This window comes from Asterias rubens, chromosome 16, assembly GCF_902459465.1.
Source record: "Asterias rubens chromosome 16, eAstRub1.3, whole genome shotgun sequence".
Classification (NCBI taxonomy): Eukaryota; Metazoa; Echinodermata; class Asteroidea; order Forcipulatida; family Asteriidae; genus Asterias; species Asterias rubens.
Genome location: NC_047077.1, coordinates 11935717 through 11959796, shown reverse-complemented (window position 1 = coordinate 11959796; position 24080 = coordinate 11935717). Strand labels below are relative to the sequence as shown.

The following is a 24080-nucleotide window of genomic DNA, read 5'->3' as shown; positions in this document are numbered from 1 at the left end:
CCCCCAACTCAATCAGAGATAGTCATCACGTGTGTTACCGCAAACCTTTCCATATTGTGTTAACGCAAACCTTTCCATATTGTATTTCCACCATGCAGAGGTTCAAATTATTGTTAAATGTAACTATAGTTACTGTAGGTTGAATTGATTTTAGTAGCCAACTGGGCAATTGAGGAGTGGTGTTTACTACACCTTGTATATAAAGTTTAACAGTTAGTACCAGTATACAATTGTTGCACGCTGTGACGGGGTCCATGGCGTTTTGTACACTCGAGGGGGAAAATGGAACCCGAGGTGAAGCCGAGGGTGCCATCACCTCGAGGGTGTACAAAACACATGGACCCGAGTCACAGCATGCAACAATTGTTTTGCTATACCTATTTCTTGTATAATTGTTATTCTTCTGTTGTCATCTTCAAACATTATTACGACGGACTATTCATTGTTTAATGAGCAGACAAACAAGAAACAGTTCCCTTGAACCTGTGGTTGTTTCGTACACAGCGCTGGAAATCGACCAACGCTGGGAACGATCAAGGTGGTGTACACCAGTGTGCATCACTTTTCATGTTACCCGGCCCGTCGAGCCATGTAACATGCGTTTTTGTTGCGCGCCACATGATTGGTTCTCGACAAATCAAACTTCACAGTTTGTTACCGAGGTGTAACAATTCTTACTGTTCAGTCCATTAAATGTTCAGGGCGAGCCAGGACTAGAGGAAAATAGTGTAAATTTCTACTGGAACATTTAAAGGGGCACCAAGGCCATAAACAATGGGGCAATTGCCTCCATTGCCTGCCGATACAAATTTCCTGCAGCTTGCACAAATTTACACAGAACTTTCAGTTGATTGATGATGGTTGATTTACATTGTAAGTTGTCATTTTTTGGGCCAACTATTTTATACAATATGCACTGAAAGTGCATTGCAAGGTTCAGGGGATAGGGGATACAACACAAAACAAAACTCCAATGGTTTTTGTCTCCCATTATGTCTACACCTTTCATCATACAAAATAATTTATGAACAAAGAAATTTTAAATGCAGAATTTAACTCTGTTATTCTGGATTTTGACAAGCCCCCAGGCATTTCCCCCCCCCTTTCTTTGTGCGTAGACAAAGAGTTGGATAATTTATAAATAATTTGTTATGATCATCGGTTTCAATCTGTTGGTAGAAGTATACACAGGGGGCCATTGAAAGATGCACAGGGGGACATTGAAAGATGTTCCAATGGTTTGCACTTCATGTACATGTATCTACCCCTAGTGTGCATTTTATGCATCTGCATTCCCCACTTTGACTGTTTCTTAGTGTCATGGCCGAGTGGTTTAGAGTTAGTGGTTACAATGATGTACATGTATGTCATCGAGTGTGGGTTCGAGTCCCTGTCTTGACCCAGGTTGTGTTCTTGAGCAAGATACTTTACTATAAATTGCTTCTCTTCACCCAGGGTGTATAAAAGTGTACTTGCGAGGTTGATATTGTGGTTGAAAAAGCCTGTGAACCACTATGGTTGCCCAGGTTGAATGTAATGGTGACCTTGAAATGCTCCAGTAGAAATTTCCTTATGGTGTGCCCTTTACCAAGGAGAAAATGCCTTGGTGCCCTTGTCCTTTCAAAATGAAGCATACAGGCCTGAAATTTGAGCCCTGTTTGTACATTTTAAATGTAATTTCTAGCCCATAATACATGTAACTGTTCGTTACATTATATTTTAAAGGCAGTGGACACTATTGGTTATTACTCAAAATAATTATTAGCATAAAACCTTTCTTTGTGATGAGTAATGGGGAGAGGTTGGTGGTATAAAACATTGTGAGAAACAGCTCCCTCTGAAGTGCCATAGTTTTGGAGAAAGAAGTAATTTTCCACGAATTTGATTTCGAGACCTCAAGTTTAGAACTTGAGGTCTCGAAATCAACCATCTAAACGCACACAACTTCGTGTGACAAGGGTGTTTTCTTCTTTCATGATTATCTCCCAACTCTGATGACCGATTGAGCTTAAATTTTCACAGGTTTGTTATTTTATGCATATGTTGAGATACACCAACTGTGAAGGCTAGTCTTTGACAATTACCAATAGTGTCCACTACCTTTAAGGGCTTTATTGATATTTAAATACCAAAATCAAAAGTGCTTCATTAATCTTCAACTTCGGTGCACAATTCAAGTCATTATAACAACAAATCAAACTGAATCAACCATCAAATAAAGTAACGATAGTGTTATAATATCGACCTTGATGCTTGAAGAAAGCCTGTTTACCAGATCCAATGAATGGAAACTCAGTGTGAAACCAGCGCACATTCTATGAAAGGTGTTGGGACGTAATTACATGTTTAGGTTTTTTCGCTCGGTCAAACAAGCCCTTTCCTGCCCAATTGCCCTTTTTAGTTTCACTTGAGCTGTTTTCCCTTTCAGGGGTTTCAGGAACTGAGGGACCTCTCGGTTTAAGGTTTTAGACATTTATTTTTATTCAGTTGGTTGACTAGACATGCCTGTATTATATGATGGGATCTACATTACATTTACATTGTAAGGTTGTAAAGTACACATTGTAAAGCACTTCTGGATTGTAGTAGCAACTTGTTTGTTTAAAAATCTTACATTTTAAAAACCGTCTTGAATGCAAATGATGTGTATACTCTGTCTTTTAACCCACTCATGCACCTTTAGTTAAGTGATAAATTGATCATACAGTATACATGATGGATGTTTTTTACATACACAATGTCCTATGATACACATTTTTTGCTTATTTCTTCTGCAAATGGCACCCCCCCCCCCTCCCCATACACAAATTAAAAATAAATCCAAAACAGGTCACAAATGCACCCTCAGGTAACATTTTCCGATTTACAGCTACACAATATAACTTTCTGTCTCAAAGGGTTTTTTTTCTAGTAAAAATCTGGGTACACACATGTATGAAACATGCAGACAATGTTTGCAATATTTAGGCTGTTGTCGCTTCGTACAGTTCCTCCTACAATATAATTACAAGAAAGACCCCTTGTAAGGTGGAGTTTTCTTTTGTAGGAACTGTACTTAATTTTTTTTTTTTACGTTGTGGAGTTACATGTACATGTATACCCAAACCCCACAATGTTTTGAACAAGAAAAGGTTTTAAAAGAAAACAAATGGTAAAAGGCACAAAGTCGCTATACTAAAGAGTATGACATTGTGTGTTTGTAATTGTTTCATTATTTGATGATTGGATCCAACATGCATTGTCATTCTGCTTATTAATTATATTCTGTCCGTGCATTGACAAAACAGGGACACCACCAACATTAGGGCTAGCAAATTATAAATATGCCACTTCTGAATTCATCCTTCAATTTTCACTGTAAGTACATCAGCCTGTAGTGTACAAAACCCCTATGTATCTGAGGGTTGTCCATACACTCCACTGATAGGAGTGATGTTCTAAACAGTGCACTTGACTGTGTTGTGTACAAAACCCTTCCCATTCATTCCACTGATAGGAGGTTGATGATTCTAAACAGTGCACTTGACTGTGGAGTTTTGTTGTGATATGTACCCGCAACAGAAATGATTAACTGACTGCAGCAAACTAAAGGGAGATTGTCGCTCGTTTGCATGTGGTCTGTTTATTCAAACTTCAATTTCATGCTTTTACCACAAAGTGCACAATATTGTTGCCTTACTGCAATTATACAGCTGTGTGTCATCTACCTCCATGGTTGTACTACGGCTTCACCATGTTATCAAGCTACATGGTACAAGTCTGTATAAACATTTCAAACTAATTGAATTTGCATTGAATAATGAATGGATCTTTTTAATCGATATTCAGTTGGCAGTGAATGGCTGAGAAAATTTGCATTTTCTTCTTCCATTGAGTAAATTAACTCAAAATTATTCTGGTTCGTTGTCAATTATTTCATAGTACTTTCTGTTGATTAAAAAAGCATTGACTTAGGTGTTGACTGTACATGGCCAAATTTCACTTAGCTCTAAGAGATATATTGCTGAGCAGAAAAAGTTTGCCAACCAAAATAACGTGTGCTAATTGTTGCATCTGGTGCCCCGCTGTTCTTTTTCTTCTCATTTTTTTATAGTTTTTTTTTTGTTGCTGAGCAATATTTTTAAACGGACAGCTTAAAAAGGTTTGGACCCAAGTTGGGCAGGTACATTGTACATGTACGTACAGGCTTCAAAGTAACCTTTGGCACCCACAGCAACTGTGGTGGTGCCCTATGCTTTTGCCGTGGTGCCCTTTGCATGATTCCTACAATACAAATTTAGATTTTCCTCATACGTGTAGAAGTACCCCTTACCAGAGGAAAATTGCAGTGCTCTTTGAAAATCACAATACCAAGGCCTGCATGTACTAAGCCAATGAACCTAGTGGACATTCACAGGTTTCCTACTGTAGGTTGGCCAGAGCATCTGTCCAAACAGTCACGAAACTCCTCAGGAAGTGGCCAAATATGAGACAGATGGGAAACCATGGGAAGTATGCTGTGCAGTGTAACTGACCCTGTGAGTGTTTCAGGTATAGGATCTAGGCCTATTGTATGCCAAAGTCAGAATCTGGAAATCAACCATGGTTAAATATGTAGATGTTCAAAATACTTTTCAAAGTTTTTCTTCATTATAGACAGTGTTGTAGCCACGGTGGGCGGTGCTTGGCGAGCCTGCCCAGGACTCACAATTTTTGCCCAGTACTCTGAGCAAAATACATGGTGCCACCTGTCCTTACTCTACTCTAAGGTGCCACCCAGCACAGATTTCAAATATTGTCCACTTTGCATTGATCTCAGCACAGCTCATGATAAGGAGTATCAAATGTCACAGAGAAAGAACACAGTCAAACAGCCATTCAACTTATTGCATGGCCCTCATAACGGGAACAGTTTGGAAACCTGGCCCCACTTCAGCAATAATGGCACATAATTCAAGATTATTGCCCACCACTAACATTGGTCTAGCTAAACCCTGATTATTGACTCTGTGCATGATGTTATGAGGCCTGGGATTTTGTTTTTGAGAGGGCAATGCCATTATCATTTTGCAAAGGGCACTTCCGTTGGAAAATCTCAATGTCTATGGAAAACCTTTGAGGAGGCACCAAGGCCAAGACCAGGGCAACAGAGGTCATGACTTTGGTGGCCCACTGGTAAATTCGGGCCACTGTTTTTTAAATATTTTCTACATTTGACAATGTTGGCCGCTGCTACATTGTATACGTACAGTAGCTCAGTGATCTCCAAGGACCAATTATGACAAAATACCAACTCATGAATAATTCTTGATACTACAGTATGCCACTGGGAAAAGGAATTGAATTGAAGTACATTACATGTATTTAGCATAAACTGCATGCAGGATTGAGCATCTAGACTTTATCTCTAACATGTAAGGCCCAATTTCATAGAGCTTCTTATTCTGGTAAGCGTAAATTTGTTTGTGCTTAGCTCCTTTTTGTGCTTTAAATAAAAGCAGCTCTATGGAATTTGGCCCAGTAAAGGAGCTCAGGGAACGATCCTATCCAGCAGTTTTGCATAGCCACAAGTTGAGACAGAATTTTGCACACTGAATGTTAATCTTGAGTAGCAAATACGATTTGATTTTTGAGTAGCAATTGGTTTGAGTCACAATCCATGCTACATGATGCTATTAGGCATACTTTCCAGGCCTGGAGCCAGTCGTTCATTACATTACATAAATTACATGCCCATTATTTAGTTATGGAAATTCAATCTTTTCCCCTCTTAATGAAAGTGAAACCTGGCTAGGGTCACTGGGTCAGGGCGGGGTCAACAGGTCATGTCCCAGGGGGATGTACACTTTGTACATGTAATGTGAAGAACCATGAGCGTACAATTTTGCAGAGCTGATGTGCAGCCAATTATTATTGATTGTCAAAGACCAGTATCTGCCCTTTGTGTGTGACCCTAGAACATGAAATCTCAAAACTGTCAAAGTGGAAGCTCAATCGTGCACTGGAGTCACTGGGAAATAGTAGAATTTTCTTTCAATATAAATGTTTTGAAAAAAAAATTAATTTTAGAAGGGATGACAAGATGACCAGTTTTCCACTTTGTCCTAGAAATTCCGTCAGCATTCCTAATTTAATTCTCATTCCTTGGTCTAACTTGTAAATGTAATGGCTCTGCTTATTGCGGAATTCTTTGTTTAGTGTCCCATAGAATCATGTGTTTTAGAATACAGAGCACCAGAAGCGCATACTGTACTTCAGCGGAAAGCAGAGCCATTGGACTGTACATTCGTGTATCTAGAATGTATCACGACAATCCTTAATTCATCAAATGTCAAGGTCTTTGGGCTTGATGAAATTTTGATTTAATAAAACAAAATTGTTGATCCTTGACTACATGTGTATGTCAAGTCGATAATTATGGTTTCCGTGTACATGATTTCCAAGACGTTGATGTATACATGTACATGTAATGTACATGTCATGCGTGTATGCTTAGTTTTTGTAAGGGCAAGGGCACCAAGGCTTTTTCTTCTGCTAAAGGGCACCCTATGAGGAAACTATTTTTTTTTCTCCTTTAGCATTTCAAGGGCACAATGAAATGACTAGGGGGCACTGAGGCAATCACTTTCGCTGCCTCCATGAAGTATCAGGCCTGCATACATGTACATGTACAGTATACAGGCTACCAGTGGCTGCAGTCACTGCAACAAAATCTTCAAGGGTTCCAGAGAGAAGCACTGCCAGCCATGGGAGGGATGGAGCTTCCAATCTCTCTCAGGACAAAATAATTGACAATAACTTAATCTGATTTAAAAGCACAATAAAGACAGCACAAGCACAGAGCACAAATAGAATTTGCAACCCACCGTCTCCAGGGCCCGACTTTCATGGAAAAGCAGCTAAGCATTCTAACAACAAAATAATACCAGAAATAAGGTAACCAGCCAAACTACTATGTCATACATTATGTACAATTTGTGACGGGTATCCTGTTCATGTCTGCTTATCAGAAAATTGTTAAGCAATATTTTCCGTATAAGCAGCTTAAGCAGCTTTATAACATAAGCCTTTTTTAGCTATGGCGGACGTGATACGCGCGCGTCACACGCCGAGATTGATGCCACGCCCCCCATGTTGGTGGTCATTAGGTTTACGTGTAAACGTCGCGTCGCCGAAAATGCGCACTTCACTGAATAACATACGTTCTATTTCTATGGTCAATACGCACAAATTTACCACAACTTTACACAGTGTTGTAGCATTGTGTCCGCCATTCCTCAAAAAGACTTATTAGGCCAAGGACAGCAGCAATGCTTTTAGGAGAGTATCCCTATTCAAGATTCAAGATTGGTAATGGTATTAGCACATAGTAGTAAGAGAGTGGCAGTAGAATAAAGGAACATGAAAGGAACAACGCTATCCTCACAATGGAATCCTTTGAACTTATTTTGTGTCTTAGCATTTTTCTGTGCGCTTAGTCCTTACATTGATAGCAATGTAAGAACAAGGAAAGATTTCGTCCACCGATTTTTTATAGGAAAATATTTATACTGGAAAGTTTTTGCAAACCAAATGCTTACGTAGCAAATCATAATGTTTGAGTAGTAATTGAAACATTTTGTGTAGCATTTTTGCTATCGGGGAAATTCGCTCACTGAAAAATGTACTGTAAATCGTAAACTACTTTAAGGTGTGTTTATGACCACGCATACGGTGCACTTGGTAAATGTACATGGTCAGTCTTATCAATGAAAATATCCCAAGGGAAGAAATTGCTGTGTTATTTTTTCTTTTATTATTTTACTGTACATATTTAATCTTTCGGGTAACACTTTCTGTTTTTTCACATGCATACATTGTGCCCTATAAATATCTCTGGAATCACAAGCCACCCCCACCCCCCTATAATTATTAAAAAGGGAAAAGAGATCCACACAAAACACAATTTGTTAGAGTCATACATGTATGTAGTGTAGATAAAGTCGTGGAGGTACTGTCAACTCTACAGTCTCTGAGTTGAGTACACAGTAATTAAAAGGTGCGGTTTCATGAATAAATTAACTTCTGGAAATGAAAGGTTACGCAATCACAATCAATATACCTCGTCCCATGAAAGTTGTACACTGCGCCACGTCTGCACTGAGACAACTTGTGGGTAAAATGAGTAGATGTTACGCCCTTTCGTATAATAGAGTGACATTGTTTGCGTTTGTGTGTCTGCCTAGTACACAGCTCTATGGTGTTTTCCAACCAATAGAGTCTGTAACTGTGCGTGAATATAATTAGGATGTGGGTAAGGCTAATTGATTCTGCTTATTAGTAAGATCTGTACTACATGAATGATGACAGGATTTTTTAATTCACCTGTCATGCTTGTACAGTAGGTATGTGTACACACAAATGTACTGTACTTTTGTTAGACCTAGACAGTGTGTACTTCATGCTTTGCGCTTTAAGACACTGGACACTATTGGTTATTACTCAACATACTTGTCAGCATAAAAACATATTTGCTAACGAGCAATGGAGAGCTGTTGATAGTATAAAACATTGTGAGAAATGGCTCCCTCTAAAGTAACTTACGTAGATTTTTGACAAAGAGATAATTTTTCACTCATATATTAAAAGAATTCAGGCTTGATTCCCTGCTTACTACAGTAAGCGCCAATTCTTTGCTTTGGGTAAGCAGAAACTTGAAATGACTTTGGGCCCTGATGCTTGTTTAAATTATGTGCCGAGTTATCATATGTTTTTAGTTTTTATGTGTTTTTTTAGCATTCGGACTGTGAATCTGAAAAACACCCAGCACCCAAGAATCTAGCAACAAGAGTCTGGCCATGCTCTGACCATACTTAATTCTCTATGCTCTGACACAAAGTCTGTCAATTCCATCATAACCATATAAGGCTAGAAGCAATTTACCAGTTTGAGATTCAGTTTCATATCTGCAGTCAGGCTGCTAAACTAACACACAGACAACAGAGTCTAAAATGGATACTGTATGCAGTGAAACCATAGTGAAACCATGGAAGGTCTGATGATAAATCCATGCCTGGGGCTGCAGGGGGCTGGTTATTATTTTTAAAGGTATCATACAGGAAAGATAAAGAAAACCTTTTTTGTTGTCACAACAGCTACTGTGATTTTGGTGGTATTGTTACAAAGGACAATGTGTTTATATTAAATCCAGTGTTTTAGTCAAGAGAAACAGAGTGAAAACAATGCATAATTTTAAGCATCATTTAGGCCTACTGTACATGTTGTATTACTACGTGCTGAAAATTGTGCATGGTTTTCACCATTTTCTCTTGACTCAAACGAACAACGAATTACATACACGTATGTTCTATAGTTCTAAACCTTCCATTTATTTATGTGGTTGAAAACATGAACACTGTCTACAACTTTTTTGTCAGCTGTACCACATTTTGTAAAATACCTTTAAAAGAAATGTTTAGTGCATTGTAAACGTAGATTAGTATTCCATCTTTAGTGTGCCTTCAGTATGGATACTTGGAATGGTGTGCGCAACCAGATTACAGAGAAGAGATCCTCCCCAGCATCTTATTTGTAAATGAAAATGTTGATAATTTTAAACGACCCTTTCTAAGACTTTCCTGCAATGATTTACAAAATGGCAAAACGACCAACCTGTCACAATCAGTTTCTTAAACACAATGTTTTTGACAATAATTGCTTACAAAGTTACTTAGGCCTACAGCCTTTTATGGGATTTGAGGCATTGCATGGTGAGGTATCAAAATATATTTGGTTTGCGGTAACACCATGTGTGTGTCTACTTGCCAGATAGTTTTTTTTGTTTTTTAGAGAACTGTCTTGCTGTATGTTAATATATTCTACTACCGCAGAGTAGATAGTCGAAATTTGGGAGAATTCTCAGTTCTGAAAAGAATTGTCCTGCTTTTTATTGACTGGGCAGAAGATAGAAAATGTACTTAAAAGCATACATATTGGATGGTATTAACTTCCCTATGGTGGGGTGAGTTCTTAAGGTCTCAATGATTTGACTAGGCTGCTCTAGTCATCGTCAGAAGACTGAAGAGACATGAGAGAAGTGGGCCTATTTGCTGATCGTCACAGCTTTGTTACTCCCTTCTACCATGTATAGGACAAGTTGCCATACATGTATCTCATCTCTGTTCCTCTATTGTTTTCCTCCTGCAGCTTACGTCGGCAATCTCCTCTCATTTGCTGAGAACCTTGAGAAGCTCGGCTCCAACACGTTATCAAAGGAAAAGGAGCCGGACCTGGGAGCTGCCTTCTTGAAGTTCTCTGTCATCACAAAGGAACTGGCAGCGCTTCTTAAGAATCTGGTAAATTCATAACTTCACTTTGAACTTTGAAAAGAAAGTATGGTTTTGGAACCAATGGATTGTTTTAATCCCTCTGATAAATGTAGAAAAACTAACCTTTTGAAAAATTTCAATTCAAAAGATGGTCAAATCATCATCCCAACAAACATGACGAACAATAGAAACAGAGAACGTTCATTAAAGGGTTTGGGTACTTTTTGTACGACACAAAACACAAATTCCACAGATTAACATTTTAAAAATTTAGATAATGATGGTAGACAGCTTCCCTTAAAATATTTCTTGCGGAGGCAGTGCTGTACTATTTTTGAAATGAGTAAAACAATTTCACAAAAATAAGTTTTGATTTTTGGGGTTGAACAAAGAATTGACTAGAGTGGGATTCGAACCAACGACCTCCGGATTAACGTGCCGGCGCTCTACCAACTGAGCTATCTAGCCCTATTTGTCTAAGTGAGACGAAATGTATTTTAGCACGTACTGTGGATTTACGCGACTCTCCTGAAAACATTGCCCTGTTAATTGTTTTTTCTCTCAAGAACTTAATGAAACTGCTACGGGTAAATTATATTACATCCGGTACATAGATCTTCATTTGAGTAGGGATTCGTTTCATGGCCAAAAAACTTGATCTTCAAAAGGTATCAAAGCCCTTTTTAAAGCAAACTACAAAGGTTCAACGTATAAAAATGAATGAAATAAAAAGGAAGTCATTGCACCTCCTTTCTGGATACAACAAGGAGATTGTTCCCTTGAAGAAACCCACCACATAAAAACATCAATATTGTCACTGAAACCAGCTTAGCTAAAAGCCTACAGTCAAATCATTATTCCCACACCAGCATACTAAGATAATATTAAGCCCTTTTCACACTACAGCAATTTAGCAAGGGTCCCTTGCTTTATCTTAGCATGGTTGCAAAACTGCACGATGTGTGAAAGGATAATAGTGTTTATAATACTTTCCATAAAGGACTGCAAATTTAACATGATTTCACCTGGGACGTTGGCCAGTCCTTGCTTGAATTAAGCAAGGGACCCCTGCTAAACTGCTGTCGTATGAAAATGTCCTAAGGCTCATCTATACATTTTTAAATAAGTCAATAAATTATGTCAATTATGGTTGACTTTTCCTGCAGGCATCTCTCTCTCTCTGCTCTGTTCTGCTGCGCTAAAGAAAAAATAACAAAGTGAATTTATAACATGCCAAACAAGTTGTCGGACTGAGTATTGCTGTCATGTTTTGCTTCATTTTTTTTTTTTTTTTTTTTTTTAATACAGGGATGTGATCTCTCTGTTTTTAAGTGTAAATCCGTTTTTATTAAACCTGCATATGTTCATAGGTAAATGAAGATAAAACCATATGGAATAATAATAATAATAATAATAATACACGGTTTTTATATAGCGCTTTTTCACGGGGTGTCTCAAAGTGCTTCCAACATTATTACGCCTGGTCACTGGGCCTTAAATCACTCCTTAAACCATCTCAGCTCCCTGGGGAGTATACAGCCTGTGCGACAATTATATGCGCTACATGGCTAAACCAATCACAAGAACCATCTCTGCCCTCACAGGTACCCATTTACCCCTGGGTGGAGAGAAGCAATTATAGTTAAGTGTCTTGCTCAGGGACACAAGTGTCACGACCTGGATCCGAACCCACACTCTGCTGAACAGAAGCATCAGAGCTTGAGTTCGGTGCTCTTATCCACTCGGCCACGACACCCCAGATAGAGTAGGGCTTTCAAAACCAAAGTTAAATGTACACAATACGTAAGCAAGCTTCAGACCCCCAAGCTGTCACACTTTGCGCTCATAGTTCAGTTTTTTTCCAAAAGCCTATCACATCCCTCTGAATAGCAACTGACACACTTTTTTGCGTAGCATTTTGTTCTGCTATCTACAAGGGAAACTGTTCACTGTTGTTGTTAGTTTTTTTCTGGTTGTTTTTATCCGCAGGTGCAGAACATCAACAACATTGTGATGTTCCCTCTAGACTCGTTACTCAAGGGAGACCTGAAGGGCCAGAAAGGAGACATGAAGAAGCCATTTGAGAAGGCCTTTAAGGACTACGAGTCCAAATAGTAAGTGGAGACGGGGGAAGGTTTAGGAGCATAGGTCCCTCACAGGGGTACAATTTGAACTTAAAGAGAGGTTGTACATTCAATTTCAGTTTTGTGATTCACACTCATTTTCTAATAGAGTCCTTGTGAAAATAAGGATTTTTAAAATATTTTCTGATCTCCATTTAAGGCATAGTATGCATTAGGTTTTTTGAACTGTTTGATTGTTTTAATTCTAGTTTTAAGATATTTTGCTTTATCACCGAAAATCTGGTGCTGTTCCACCTAGGAACAATAATATGCAAATGGAAAACACAATTTAGGCAATTTTTTATGCATAAACATTTCTCAGATTATGTTATCCCTTTATTTAAAACCATATTCCTTAGAAGGGAATTGTTTCTCAAAATGTTATACTATTATCAAAAGCTGCAGTGCTTCTTTTCAAGTTTGTATTGTTTGTCAGTCATGTTTGGAGTATTTATCAAGTGGTGTAAAAGTGGTGTAAAATACCATTGTGTTTGAAACCCTTCAAGTGCACTTGTGGGCCCAGTTTTATAAAGCCTGTAAGCACAACAAATTGCTTAGCATGAAATTTCTTCCTTAATAAAAACAGGATTACCAACCAAATTTCCACGTGACTTTCAGGATAAGCAAACGACATCTGAATGCCAGTAACAAGCTAATGCAACAATTAGAATTTGGTGGGTAATCTTGTTTTTATCAAGGAAGAAATTTCATGCTAAGCAAATCTTTGTGCTTACAGGCTTTATGAAATTGGGTCCTGGTTGTTCTTAAACCAACTCAATGCATCAGGGCGTTGTCCATGGTGCCACTGCCTTATAGGATAAACCAGTGATCAGTTCATGCATGCAAGGAGCTATCCACCGGTTATTCCGATGTGTTCAAACCCTTTTCCAGTAAATGTTGATTTCCTATTGAAGGGCTTTGCTGCTGCAGTAGCCAGATGCTTTTGAGCAATGATCATATAACCACAACTCATCCCAATTGAACTTTGATTAACCCCCCCCCCCCCCCCCCCCCGTGTGGTTTTGAGAATTCTGTCTGTTTACTAACTCCAGTTGCCAGGGCACATTCTCATCAAACAATGCAGCAGGCTGATCTAATTCTATTTCAAAACTCAAAGTCCGAATCTGAACATCATTTGTTTCTGTTTTGAAATAGTAACCTTTTATTATTTAATTAAAAAGGCACAGGTCCACTGGCCTCGGGCTAAAAATATTGACTTCGGGCATGCGGTCCAGTTACAAATTCAAGCAAGGGTTGGTTTTGTTCACGAAAGCAAGTGAGAACGTCCTCACTCTGTCAAAACTCCCGGATCTCGTTTCTCCTCGGTTTCAACGGGCAGACACTCTCATAGTATGATCAAAAACTTACTCTGTGGTAGTGACGTTAACGATCCACTAACATGACTAAATACTGAAGTTGTAGTTCCGGCCAATTTGTTTACCTTCCAGCCAGAGATGGTTAAAAAGCAGGACAGTTCTTTTCAGAACAGAAATGTCCCCTGAATTCCAAATAGTCTACTCCATGCGAGTAGATACACACATGGTATTACCGCAAGCCAAATATTGATATATTGCACTATTCTTCGCCTTGAACATCCAGCAGGGTGGATATGTGCGCATTACAAGTCTTATTATTATTATTTATTATTTATTGCCCCAAATCTCATATATGTTCAAGACGGTCTAGAACAAAAAGAATTATTGGTTAACAAATTAGAACAAAGGCAATGTGTCATATTTAGTTCATCATCAGTGATTCACAGACCATTTCCCCGCTGTTTGCAATTGTGTCAAGAAGAAAGAAAAAAGAAAGAAAAAAAAAATGGATTTCCTGGAAAGATTGTCGGTCTGTGGAGATCTACATTGGGTGTTGTATCCTATTGCATTATTATAATGATAAATTAAGTAGGCCGTGACCAGGGCTGGGAGCAATTTACTGGCAGCTGTTAGCAACTCACTTTTGCTAAGCATATGTAAGTTTGTCCGGACCTGATTTCATAAATCCAGTAAGCACCAAAACTTTCTAAGCACAGAAAAGAATTGCTTAACTGAAACGGGTTACCATTTTCATAAAGCTGGTAAGTGCCAAAACTTTTAGATAAAGCACAGAAAAGTATTACAGGTTACGAACCAAAAAGACATAAAGTTTACATTGTTGCAACTGGTTTCCTTGTCATGTTTTGCTAAGAAATTTGTCAAGCATTTTTTTCTGATGAAAAGCTTTATGAAATTGAGCCCTGAGGAGAAATGTTGCCCAATTTGATCCAGTTGCTTAAGCAGAAAATATTGCTTAGCAATTGTTTGCAAAATGCAAGCATGAATGAGCAGGATACCAGTCACAGATGGTTACTACATACAGTGGTATTTGGGCTGAATGGCTGGTAACCTTATTCTGGTATGGATCTTTTTTTTAAGAGGAGTAAATATGTTTTTGGTCTCATCTCTCCTCTAGCACCAAGATTGAGAGAGAAAAGAAGCAGATAGCTAAGGAGGCAGGTCTGATCCGAACTCTAGTTGGTTCTGAGGTAAGTCAGACAGGTTGATAAACACAGTGAAAATCACCCTTAATTTGAATGTTAAATTCCTTTTTAATGTCAAATTGGACCTTTAACTGGGCAAGTTAGTTACATATTGGGTGACAGAAAGGCTGCCAACTGGGTTACACTAAATGGTAAAACCCTCCCTTGTGGCGTGTCCTTGCCTAGCGGTAAAGATCACCGAATTCAAACTCTGGTGATTCTGATCAGCAGAGTGTGGGTTTGAGTCCCAGTTGTGACACTTGTGTCCTTACACAAGACACGCAACCATGGTGCTGAGTCCTGCGGGTGATAATTGATAGAATTGTAATTTTCACATTTGGTCTTTGCTGGCCAAAATGTATGACTGGATCGTTTTGTGGTTTGAAAGATTTTTGATGACTTTTTGATAATTCCTAAATAAGGTTGTGGTTACAGCATGGAAGTTATGGTCACCAAAATGCATATGACATGATCATTTTGTGGTTTGTCGACTAAATACAAATTGGTTTGACTAAACCTTGAAATAGGATGGGTTTCCGTAACACACTTTCCCCAACCCCAATGATGTTATCCAAGACCCACTAAACTTCCGTTAAACCTGATCACGCTTTTAATTAAAAGGTTCCAAATGACTTGGCATTTAATAGTTGCTTTATCAAATTGGGCTTAAAGTCACAAAGCACCAAGATTTATCTTAAAGATGAGTTGTCAGTTTCGCCATAGTGTTTTGTTTTGTGACCAGTATCACACTTATAAGTCTAAATTAATGGATTTGTACTGAAAGCACAATTCTATGCCACAAGGGCATTTTCACTTTCTATCATTATTTTCTTGCAGCATCAATGAGCATATAAGTCCTAATTTTCACAGGTTTGTTATTTTATGCATATGTTGGGCTACACCAAGTGAGAATACTGGTCTTTTGACAATTACCAATAGTTTCCACTGCCTTTAAATGTACATGTAGTGTACATGTACATGTATACATGTACATGTACTTCCCTCTTTCTCTCATGTATCTATTACACATCCTCTGACATTTCTTTGGCATTCATTGTGTCAACCTTGTTTCCGATCCTATATCCCGATCCCGGCCAAACCTCTAACCATAAGAGTTAAACCCACTTCCTCAAACACACAGAATGACAAATGAATAGAAGGAAACATCATGTACAGATTTATGGCAGTCACACTTAAAGGATTCGGGTACTTTTTCAAAGTGTCCACAGATTTACATTAAACTTACAGGGTTTGAAGATAATGATATAGTGGAAAGCTTCCCTTCAAATATTACTAACTGAGGTTGTGTAGTTTTTGAGAAATGAGTAAAACGAGTAACAAATAATTTTCGTCTCGGGAAGATGAAAATTATTTTAGCATGTAAAATCCCATTAACCAGTTATGATATTATACCAAAACCATAGCATAACTGGTTAATACGTTTTTACATGCTAAAACTGAGACGAAAATTATTTGTTTTACTCATTTCTCAAAAACTACAGTACATCAGTAGGTAAAATTTCAAGGGAAGCTTTCTACTATCATAATCTTTAAACTGTGTAAGTTTAATGTAAATATGTGGACATTGTGTTTTGTGTTAGGGAAAAAGTACATGGACCCTTAAAGGCTAGATTTGTGATTTATCCCAGTGCAGTAGTTGTACCGGCTCAAAACAATTTTCATTTTAAAAAGGGCACTTTCATTGGAAAATTAAAAAAGTTTCATTGAAAAATTTAAAAGGCCATGGCGTACACGGTACGTGAAATTCCAGGTCTGTATATATGTTTAGGCTAACAGGGATGAGAACATTTTCTGTGTCTGCTTGATGACAGAATTAGCCGTTATTACCTTAAATATAGAAGTAATCCTCCACTTCTGATCTACTACAAGTATCTTGTACTTGAAGATACAGTTTTCAGAAGCTCGTAGAATTCTATAACACAAAAGGTCGACATGCCATCATGTACTCCTAAGGTTCCCAGTTTTTAGTAATTTTTGTTAGCAATAACTCTCTTCCCTGGTATAGGTATAAGGTCATTAAAGGCAGGGCCAGTGGACACTATTGGTAATTACTCAAAATAATTGTTATCATAAAAACTTACTTGTTAAAGACAGTGGACTCTATTGGTAGTTATCAAAGACCAGTCTTCTCACTTGCTGTATCTCTCATCATTTGCATGATATAACAAACCTGTGAATATTTTAGAGTTGGTCATCGAAGTTGCGAGATAATAATAAAAGAAAAAACACCCTTGTCACACCAAGTTGGGTGTTTTTTTATGCTTAATTTTGAGACCTTAAAATTGTTTTCTGTTTCTCTCTCTGTGTAGGTTGCAGAGGAAATGGAGAAGGAGAGACGGATGTTTCAACTGCAGATGTGTGAGGTAAGTGTAAAGGATTTGACTATTTATTTATTTTTTGGCTTAGCCCAAACACCTGCCGTCGATTTCACAAAACTCTTCTTAACTTAAGACTAATCTTAGGACTTAGGACGAGTCCCAACCCTGCACTGTAGCATGCAGACCTTAAGATTAATCCTAAGTTAGGATGGGTTACTCGTCCTAACTGGAGATAAGACGAAACCTAACTCTTTGTGAAATCGACGGCTGTAGTTTTTATAAAATCATTTGGACAAAGCTACTGGTTATCCTGACATGTATATGTATGTTTATCTTCTAGTACCTGATCAAAGTGAATGACATCAAATCCAAAAAAGGTGCAGAACTTGTCCAGCATCTCGTGGAATTTTACAGAGTTGAAAACAGGTAGGCTTTGGAGACTGCTTGGGGCTTGAATTTGGTTGGAAAAATTCACAAGACTTCAGGACTTGTAGCTCAAACTTTGTAATAGAACAAACTGTTTTTCACAAGACCAGTAATGAAATGTCCTGAATCTCTGCAGTTTAAAGGATTTGGGTACCTTTTCAAAATGTCCATGAATTTACATTAAACTTACAGGGTTTGAAGATGATGATAGTGGAAAGCTTCCCTTCAAATATTACTTACTGAGGTGCTGTAGTTTTTGAGAAATGAGTAAAACAATGTCATGAAAATATGTTTGTAAATGATTAAAATAATTTTCGTCTCATGAGACAAAAATTATTTTCATGACATTGTTTTACTCATTTCCTAAAAACTACAGCACCTCAGCACGTAATATTTTCAGGGAAGCTTTCTACTATCATTATCTTCAAACTGTGTAAGTTTAGTGTACATCTGTGGACATTGTGTTTTTTGTCCTACAAAAGTTACATAGACCCTTTAACAAATAAACTGTTTTTAACGAGAACTGACACAATTATAATACAGTGTTTGTAAAGCGCGCAAATTAATGTGGGGGAAAAAAAAGATCTGAGGTGCAAGATTGATCTTATTTTTTTGTCTTTACAATAAGTCAACGTTGGAATTATATCTTTCTCATTCAATTTTTTACTCTGTGATGTACTTTTTGTGAGAAGTGTTTGCAAGACCTGTGGATTTCTCTAGTCATGAATTTACTGGCCCGATGCTAAAATCACTGGCCTGACATTAAAGCAACTGGCCTCGGACATGTGTTAATTATTAGCCCTGCCAGCTTATTTCGTCATCTTTCTTTAATTTCAGTACCACAGAAAATTGAAAACACTAATATATTTGGTATCTCATGCGTTTGTTTTTTTCCCCCCAAATTATCAATGTTGAATGTTTATTTCCCTCTTGTTTCTTTTTAAAGTTTCTACCGAGAAGGTCTGAAGACGATCGAGAACTTCCAGTCCTACATCGATGAGCTTTCAGAAAACGTCCACAAGATTAAGATGAGACACGACGAGGAGAAGAAGAAGCTGCTGGATCTTAGGAATCTCCTTAAGACGAGCCTCTCGCTGGACAAAGAGGTGTGGATAGACATCCTTTAAAGGGTTTGGTGTTTTTTTGTAAGACACAAAACGCAATCGTCCACAGATTTAAATTAAACTTAAAATGGTTTAAAGGATTTGGGTACTTTTCTTTGCACAAAACAAAATGTCCACAAACTTGTATTAAACTTATGTGCGGTTTAAAGGATTTTTGGTACTTTTTGTAACACAAAACAAAATGTCCGCAGATTTATATTAAACTTACACGGTTTGAAGATTATGATAGTAGAAAGCTTACTGAGGTGCTGTAGTTTTTGAGAAATGAGTGTAACGATGTCACTAAAAGAATTTTCGCCTCAGTGAGACAAAATTAAAACATTCTCTAAATTGCGAATCATGTCGGTTAAGTAATATATCTTTTGTAGATCAATTTCCCGGCCATGATATGAATCTCCACTCTCTGTAAATTGAGATGTTTGTAATATAATTTACCTGTAGCAGTTTCAGCTTCATAAGTCATCAAGTTTGTGACTGAGAAAAAAAGTGAAAAACACAGAGCAATTATTTTAGAAGAGTCGCGTTACTCTGTTTTTTTTATTATTTTTGACTTATAATTTTCATCATCCCACCCAACAGACCCCACCAGAGAAACAAGGCTACAGCCTCCACCAGCTGCAGACCGATAAAGCCCACGGAACCGAAAAGACGGGTTTCCTCAGCAAACGCACAGAGGGCCTGCGTAAGGTGTATCAGAAACGACGATGCGACATCATGGACGGGTATCTGTGTATAGCGCACTCAACAGTCAGTAAACCACCGGTCAAGATGAACCTACTTACGTGTCAAGTCAAACCGTCGCTGGAGGAGCAAAGTAAAAAATACTTTGACCTTGTTGCAAGTATGTGGAATTTATATATTTAATAATATTTTATTGCTCAAATTGGTAATTATTGTCAGTTGCATTTGTAATTTTCTTTTAACAAAAAGTTAAACATGTTAAGAATGCTTAAAGCCATTGGACACATTCGGTAAACAGTATTGTCCAAGGCCCACACTTCGTGTATCACAACTTCTATATCAAATAACAAACCTGTGAAAATTTAGGCTCAATCGGTAATATCGGAGTTGGGAGAAAATAACGTGAAAACCCATCCTTGTTTCCGCATGTTTCGCCATGTCATGACATGTGCTTAAAATAAATCCGTAATTCGCGATATCGAGAATTTATAGTGTTTTAATGTTTTCTCAAAAAGTAAAGCATTTCATGGAATAATATTTCAAGAGAAGTCTTTCACCATTACCTTCTGTAAATCCTGTAAGTTATTTGTAATTCTGTGAAATAAAAAAAAAATTCTGTACCGAAAGTGTCCAATGGCTTTAAAAGAATTTTTAATCTGTTTACCTTTTTGTGGTTAAGGGCGCTATAAAAAAGTTATTTGTTATTATTATTAATATTATTAATTGTAAACAACTCGTAATAATAATTCATATTGAAATCCCACCCAACTTATCCACATTTTCTTGTAATAAACAGCACCTACCAATGACGTACATTTGTATTTTCCCTTTAACCAACCTATTCAATTTCAATAATATCTTGTACTATAAGTGCATCTATTTCCTAAACAACAAATACATAAATCAGAGCTCCATACATCGCATTCCTCCTGACATCAAAATTGACCTGTCATTTCCGCAATCCGTTTCAAGCAGGGACTATTTTCTAACCCCTTTTTTAATGACGTTAGTAAAAAAATATATCATCGCCTATTCAAGTTAGTCCCAATTCACTTTTCCGGCAAAAAAAAAAAAAACTGTTGACCGCACAAACTATTTTATAGCCCTTTTTTTTTTAACAACGGTAGTAAAAAAAAAATATCGTAGGCAATTTAATTTAGTCCCAATTCACATCTCTTGGCAAAAAAAAGAAAAGAAAAACAAAAAAAACCTTGATTGCTTTCTCAAAAGAAACAGGTGTCCTGTTGGGAATAGAGCAGATTGAACTGATGACAACCGATCAGACCGGGAGGACAGTTGAAGATGAGTCTGAAGCTCGGCTGTAAATCACTCGACGCTCTCCAATTTGACTCCTTTTTTTAGTCGTAGGATTTCTATGGCTCTTGCCGGCAAAGGGGACTTGGTCCACATTTGCTTTGTGTTTTTTGTTTATACAAAAGCATGATACACTTACAACTACCCCATAATTACCTCATGTTTTACAAGGAAATGCCTCAGAAATTATTCAAAGTTATCTTGTAATCTTGACATGTATAGAGGTCAAGCTATATGGGTTTCACTTTTTCAATGCTAACAGAACGCTGACTTTGATTGCTTCTCTGTTACATGTATCCCAACCTGAGAAAAAATGATCTACATGTATAGGAAATTAAACTATTTGTACAGGAATTTGTATATATCCTGTTCTTTTTGTTCTGGGACTTTGTGTTTTTTGGCTGCATCCAAGTCTAGGAGGGGGTAAAGAGAGATTGCCGTGATGGGATGGATTACCAAATATGGTCATTTTATTAGATGTTGATTTTTTGCATTGGGGATAAAGAATATAATTTGTTTTTGTCCTTTTACCGATGTGTATGAAAGGCAGTGGACATTATTGATAATTACTCAAAATAATTGTTATCATAAAACCTTTCTTGATTCCAGTAATGGGGAGAGGTTGATAGTATTGTGAAAAACAGCTCCCTCTGAAGTGATGTAGTTTTCGAGAAAGAAGTGATTTTCCATGAATTCGAGTTCGAGACTTCAGATATAGAATTTGAGGTCTCGGAATCAACAGCTGAAAGCACACAATTTTGTGTCACAAGGGTGTTTTTTTCTTTCATTAATATCTTGCAACTTCGACGACCGATTTAGCTCAAATTTTCACAGGTTTGTGATTTCATGCATATGTTGAGATACCTAAACTGTGAAGACTAGTCTTTGACAAATACCAATAGTGTCCAGTGTCTATAAGTATACTCAATACTCTCCCGATTCTGTAAAATAAATCTACAGTAGTACTTACTGTATAATAATAAGAAGAAGAAGAAGAAGAAGAAGAAATGCTTATATAGCGCAATTCAGTACTGCAAGTACTCTCAATGCGATTTACAAAACAAATAAACAAATTTATACAAGAGAAAGCAACAAATTAACTCATACATGTGTACAGTACTTAATACGCATCAGTGTAAGGGTAAAAAACAAATTATAATATTTATTCCCGATGCAAAAATTAACATCTTTTAAATTCGCTGCGGTACTTGCTGCTAAGGGTTCAAACATCAGGCTAGCTCGGTGGTCAAGTGGTGAGACATCTGCTCTAGCAATGTAAAGGTTGTGGGTTTGATTCCCATCTAAGTGATTTGCCTGTTGATATTTTACACTGTGGTCGATTTAGTACAGTGCTTAATACACTTCGGTGTATATGGGTAAAAAAAAAAATGATATGGTCATGTTTCCCTTTCTCTTTTTATCTCGATGATGTGGCAAGTGGAGTCAAGCAAAGCTTAAAAGAGGTTTTAATTTTAACACAATTTTTATGGCTTTTACCTCACTCAGAACTGAGGTTAAATCCGGTCCTAGCTGGTTAATTCTGGTCCGAACTGGGTATATCCAGTTCTAGCTGGTTAATGAGTATTTTCCAATTGGATCTTCACTTTCCAGGAGACAGAACATATCACTTCATGGCAGAGACTGAAGAGGAAGCCGCTGAGTGGATATCGGTTCTTAACAACAGCAAGAAGTACGCTCTAGACGCGGTGTTCGACGACAACAGCTCACCCTCCGACGTTCCAAATAAGGGTCTCCAGGAGCTGACGCATTGTATTGTACGGCAGGTCAGACGGCTACCGTGTAATGATGTATGCTGTGATTGTTCAACACCAGGTAAGGCTGGGTGACGGGATAGATTCCTACACTGGTCCCCTGTTTTTATTTTTATTGTTTTATATTGTTGAGTTTTTTTCTTGCTTTCTATTGTATAAATTTGTTTATTATGTAAAGCGCATTAACAGTACTTGCAGTATAAGTGTTTTTTTATTTTATTAAACTATTATTATTATTATTATTATTATTATTATTATTATTATTATTATTATTAAGGATAAAGACCAGCAGTTGCTCTTCAGAACCAGTGATTTTATTGGATACAATGATGTCATTGGATAAACTTGCAGTGACGTAAGCTTTACATTTCTGTGTTTTGATTGGTCCGAGGTGTTGTGGGTGCAGCTGACAAACATCGTCTCGAACCAATCAAACACAGATATGACAAGCTTATTTTCGGTCGTCTGCATAGTACTTGCATGTAATGTTGGTGTAGGATTTGATTGTGTATCTTTATATGAAATGAATGTAGAAGGTGATTATGGACTCTGGAGCGCCGGTCGTAAAAAACAAACATCTGAAACTTTCACAAATGAATCCTTCTTGCCGGCATACAGTAACTTTTTAAACCCTTCAATAAGTGGTTATTAAAAGTCTCTTTTTCATTTTCTTATCCACAGATCCCCAGTGGTTGTCTACCAATCTAGGAATCTTAACATGTATAGAATGCTCCGGAGTACACAGGGAACTAGGCGTGCACATATCCAGGGTCCAATCATTAGAGTTAGACAGACTAGGAACTGCACAACTTCTTGTAAGTATTCCCCTTAAAGGCACTCGACATACTTGGTAATTGTCAAAGACCAGGGCCCAATTTTATGGCTCTGCTTACCTGCCGAATTCTGCGCTAACGATCACCATTCACAGCTTACCTGCAAGCGCCGAATTTCTGAACTAGCTGTGTAAGCGTAACATGCCTAGTAACATGGAGTAAGCACGTCCACAAGCCAAAATTCCATGCTAGCCCCTAAAATGCACTTGACGTAAGCACAGAATTCCCTGCTCCTGTTTGCCCTGATTCTTTGCTTACAGCCATGATATTGGGCCCAGTATTTTTACTCGGTGTATCCCAACATATACATAAAATAACAAATCTGTGAAAATTTAGGCTAAATTGGTCATGGAAGGTGAAAGAGTATAATGAAAGAAAAAACATCCTTGTTGCACAAAATGTGTGTGCTTTCAGAAGCCTGAGAAAGGCTTCGAGCCATGATCTTGGTGGTAATCTATTTTGTTTTTGTTCCAACAGATTGCAATGACCATAGGTAATGAGGATTTTAACGAGGTCTATGAAGCCAGTTTAGAGTCTTCCTGCAAACCACTGCCCAACAGTACTATGTGAGTACCAAAAAATGAAGCCTCGGCTTACTCTTACAGCCTCATGCTGTTGCTCCTCTCTTTAAAGTGTGTATGTACTGTTTGTAGGACAAAAAACA

At 37.7% G+C, this 24080-nt stretch overlaps 1 protein-coding gene across 2 annotated transcripts in view; it reads left to right on the top strand.

Moving 5' to 3' along the window:
* LOC117300837 (arf-GAP with SH3 domain, ANK repeat and PH domain-containing protein 2-like) overlaps positions 1 to 24080 on the top strand; it is a 46295-nt gene that overhangs the window by 11240 nt on the left and 10975 nt on the right. For both annotated transcript variants that reach the window (XM_033784684.1, XM_033784682.1), the window contains exons 3-12: positions 10165 to 10313; positions 12276 to 12400; positions 14861 to 14933; positions 17258 to 17311; positions 17607 to 17692; positions 18639 to 18798; positions 19396 to 19657; positions 22423 to 22644; positions 23265 to 23398; positions 23894 to 23982. In XM_033784684.1, the coding sequence (XP_033640575.1) occupies positions 10165 to 10313; positions 12276 to 12400; positions 14861 to 14933; positions 17258 to 17311; positions 17607 to 17692; positions 18639 to 18798; positions 19396 to 19657; positions 22423 to 22644; positions 23265 to 23398; positions 23894 to 23982 (1354 nt within the window). The remainder of the gene's footprint in view (positions 1 to 10164; positions 10314 to 12275; positions 12401 to 14860; positions 14934 to 17257; positions 17312 to 17606; positions 17693 to 18638; positions 18799 to 19395; positions 19658 to 22422; positions 22645 to 23264; positions 23399 to 23893; positions 23983 to 24080) is intronic.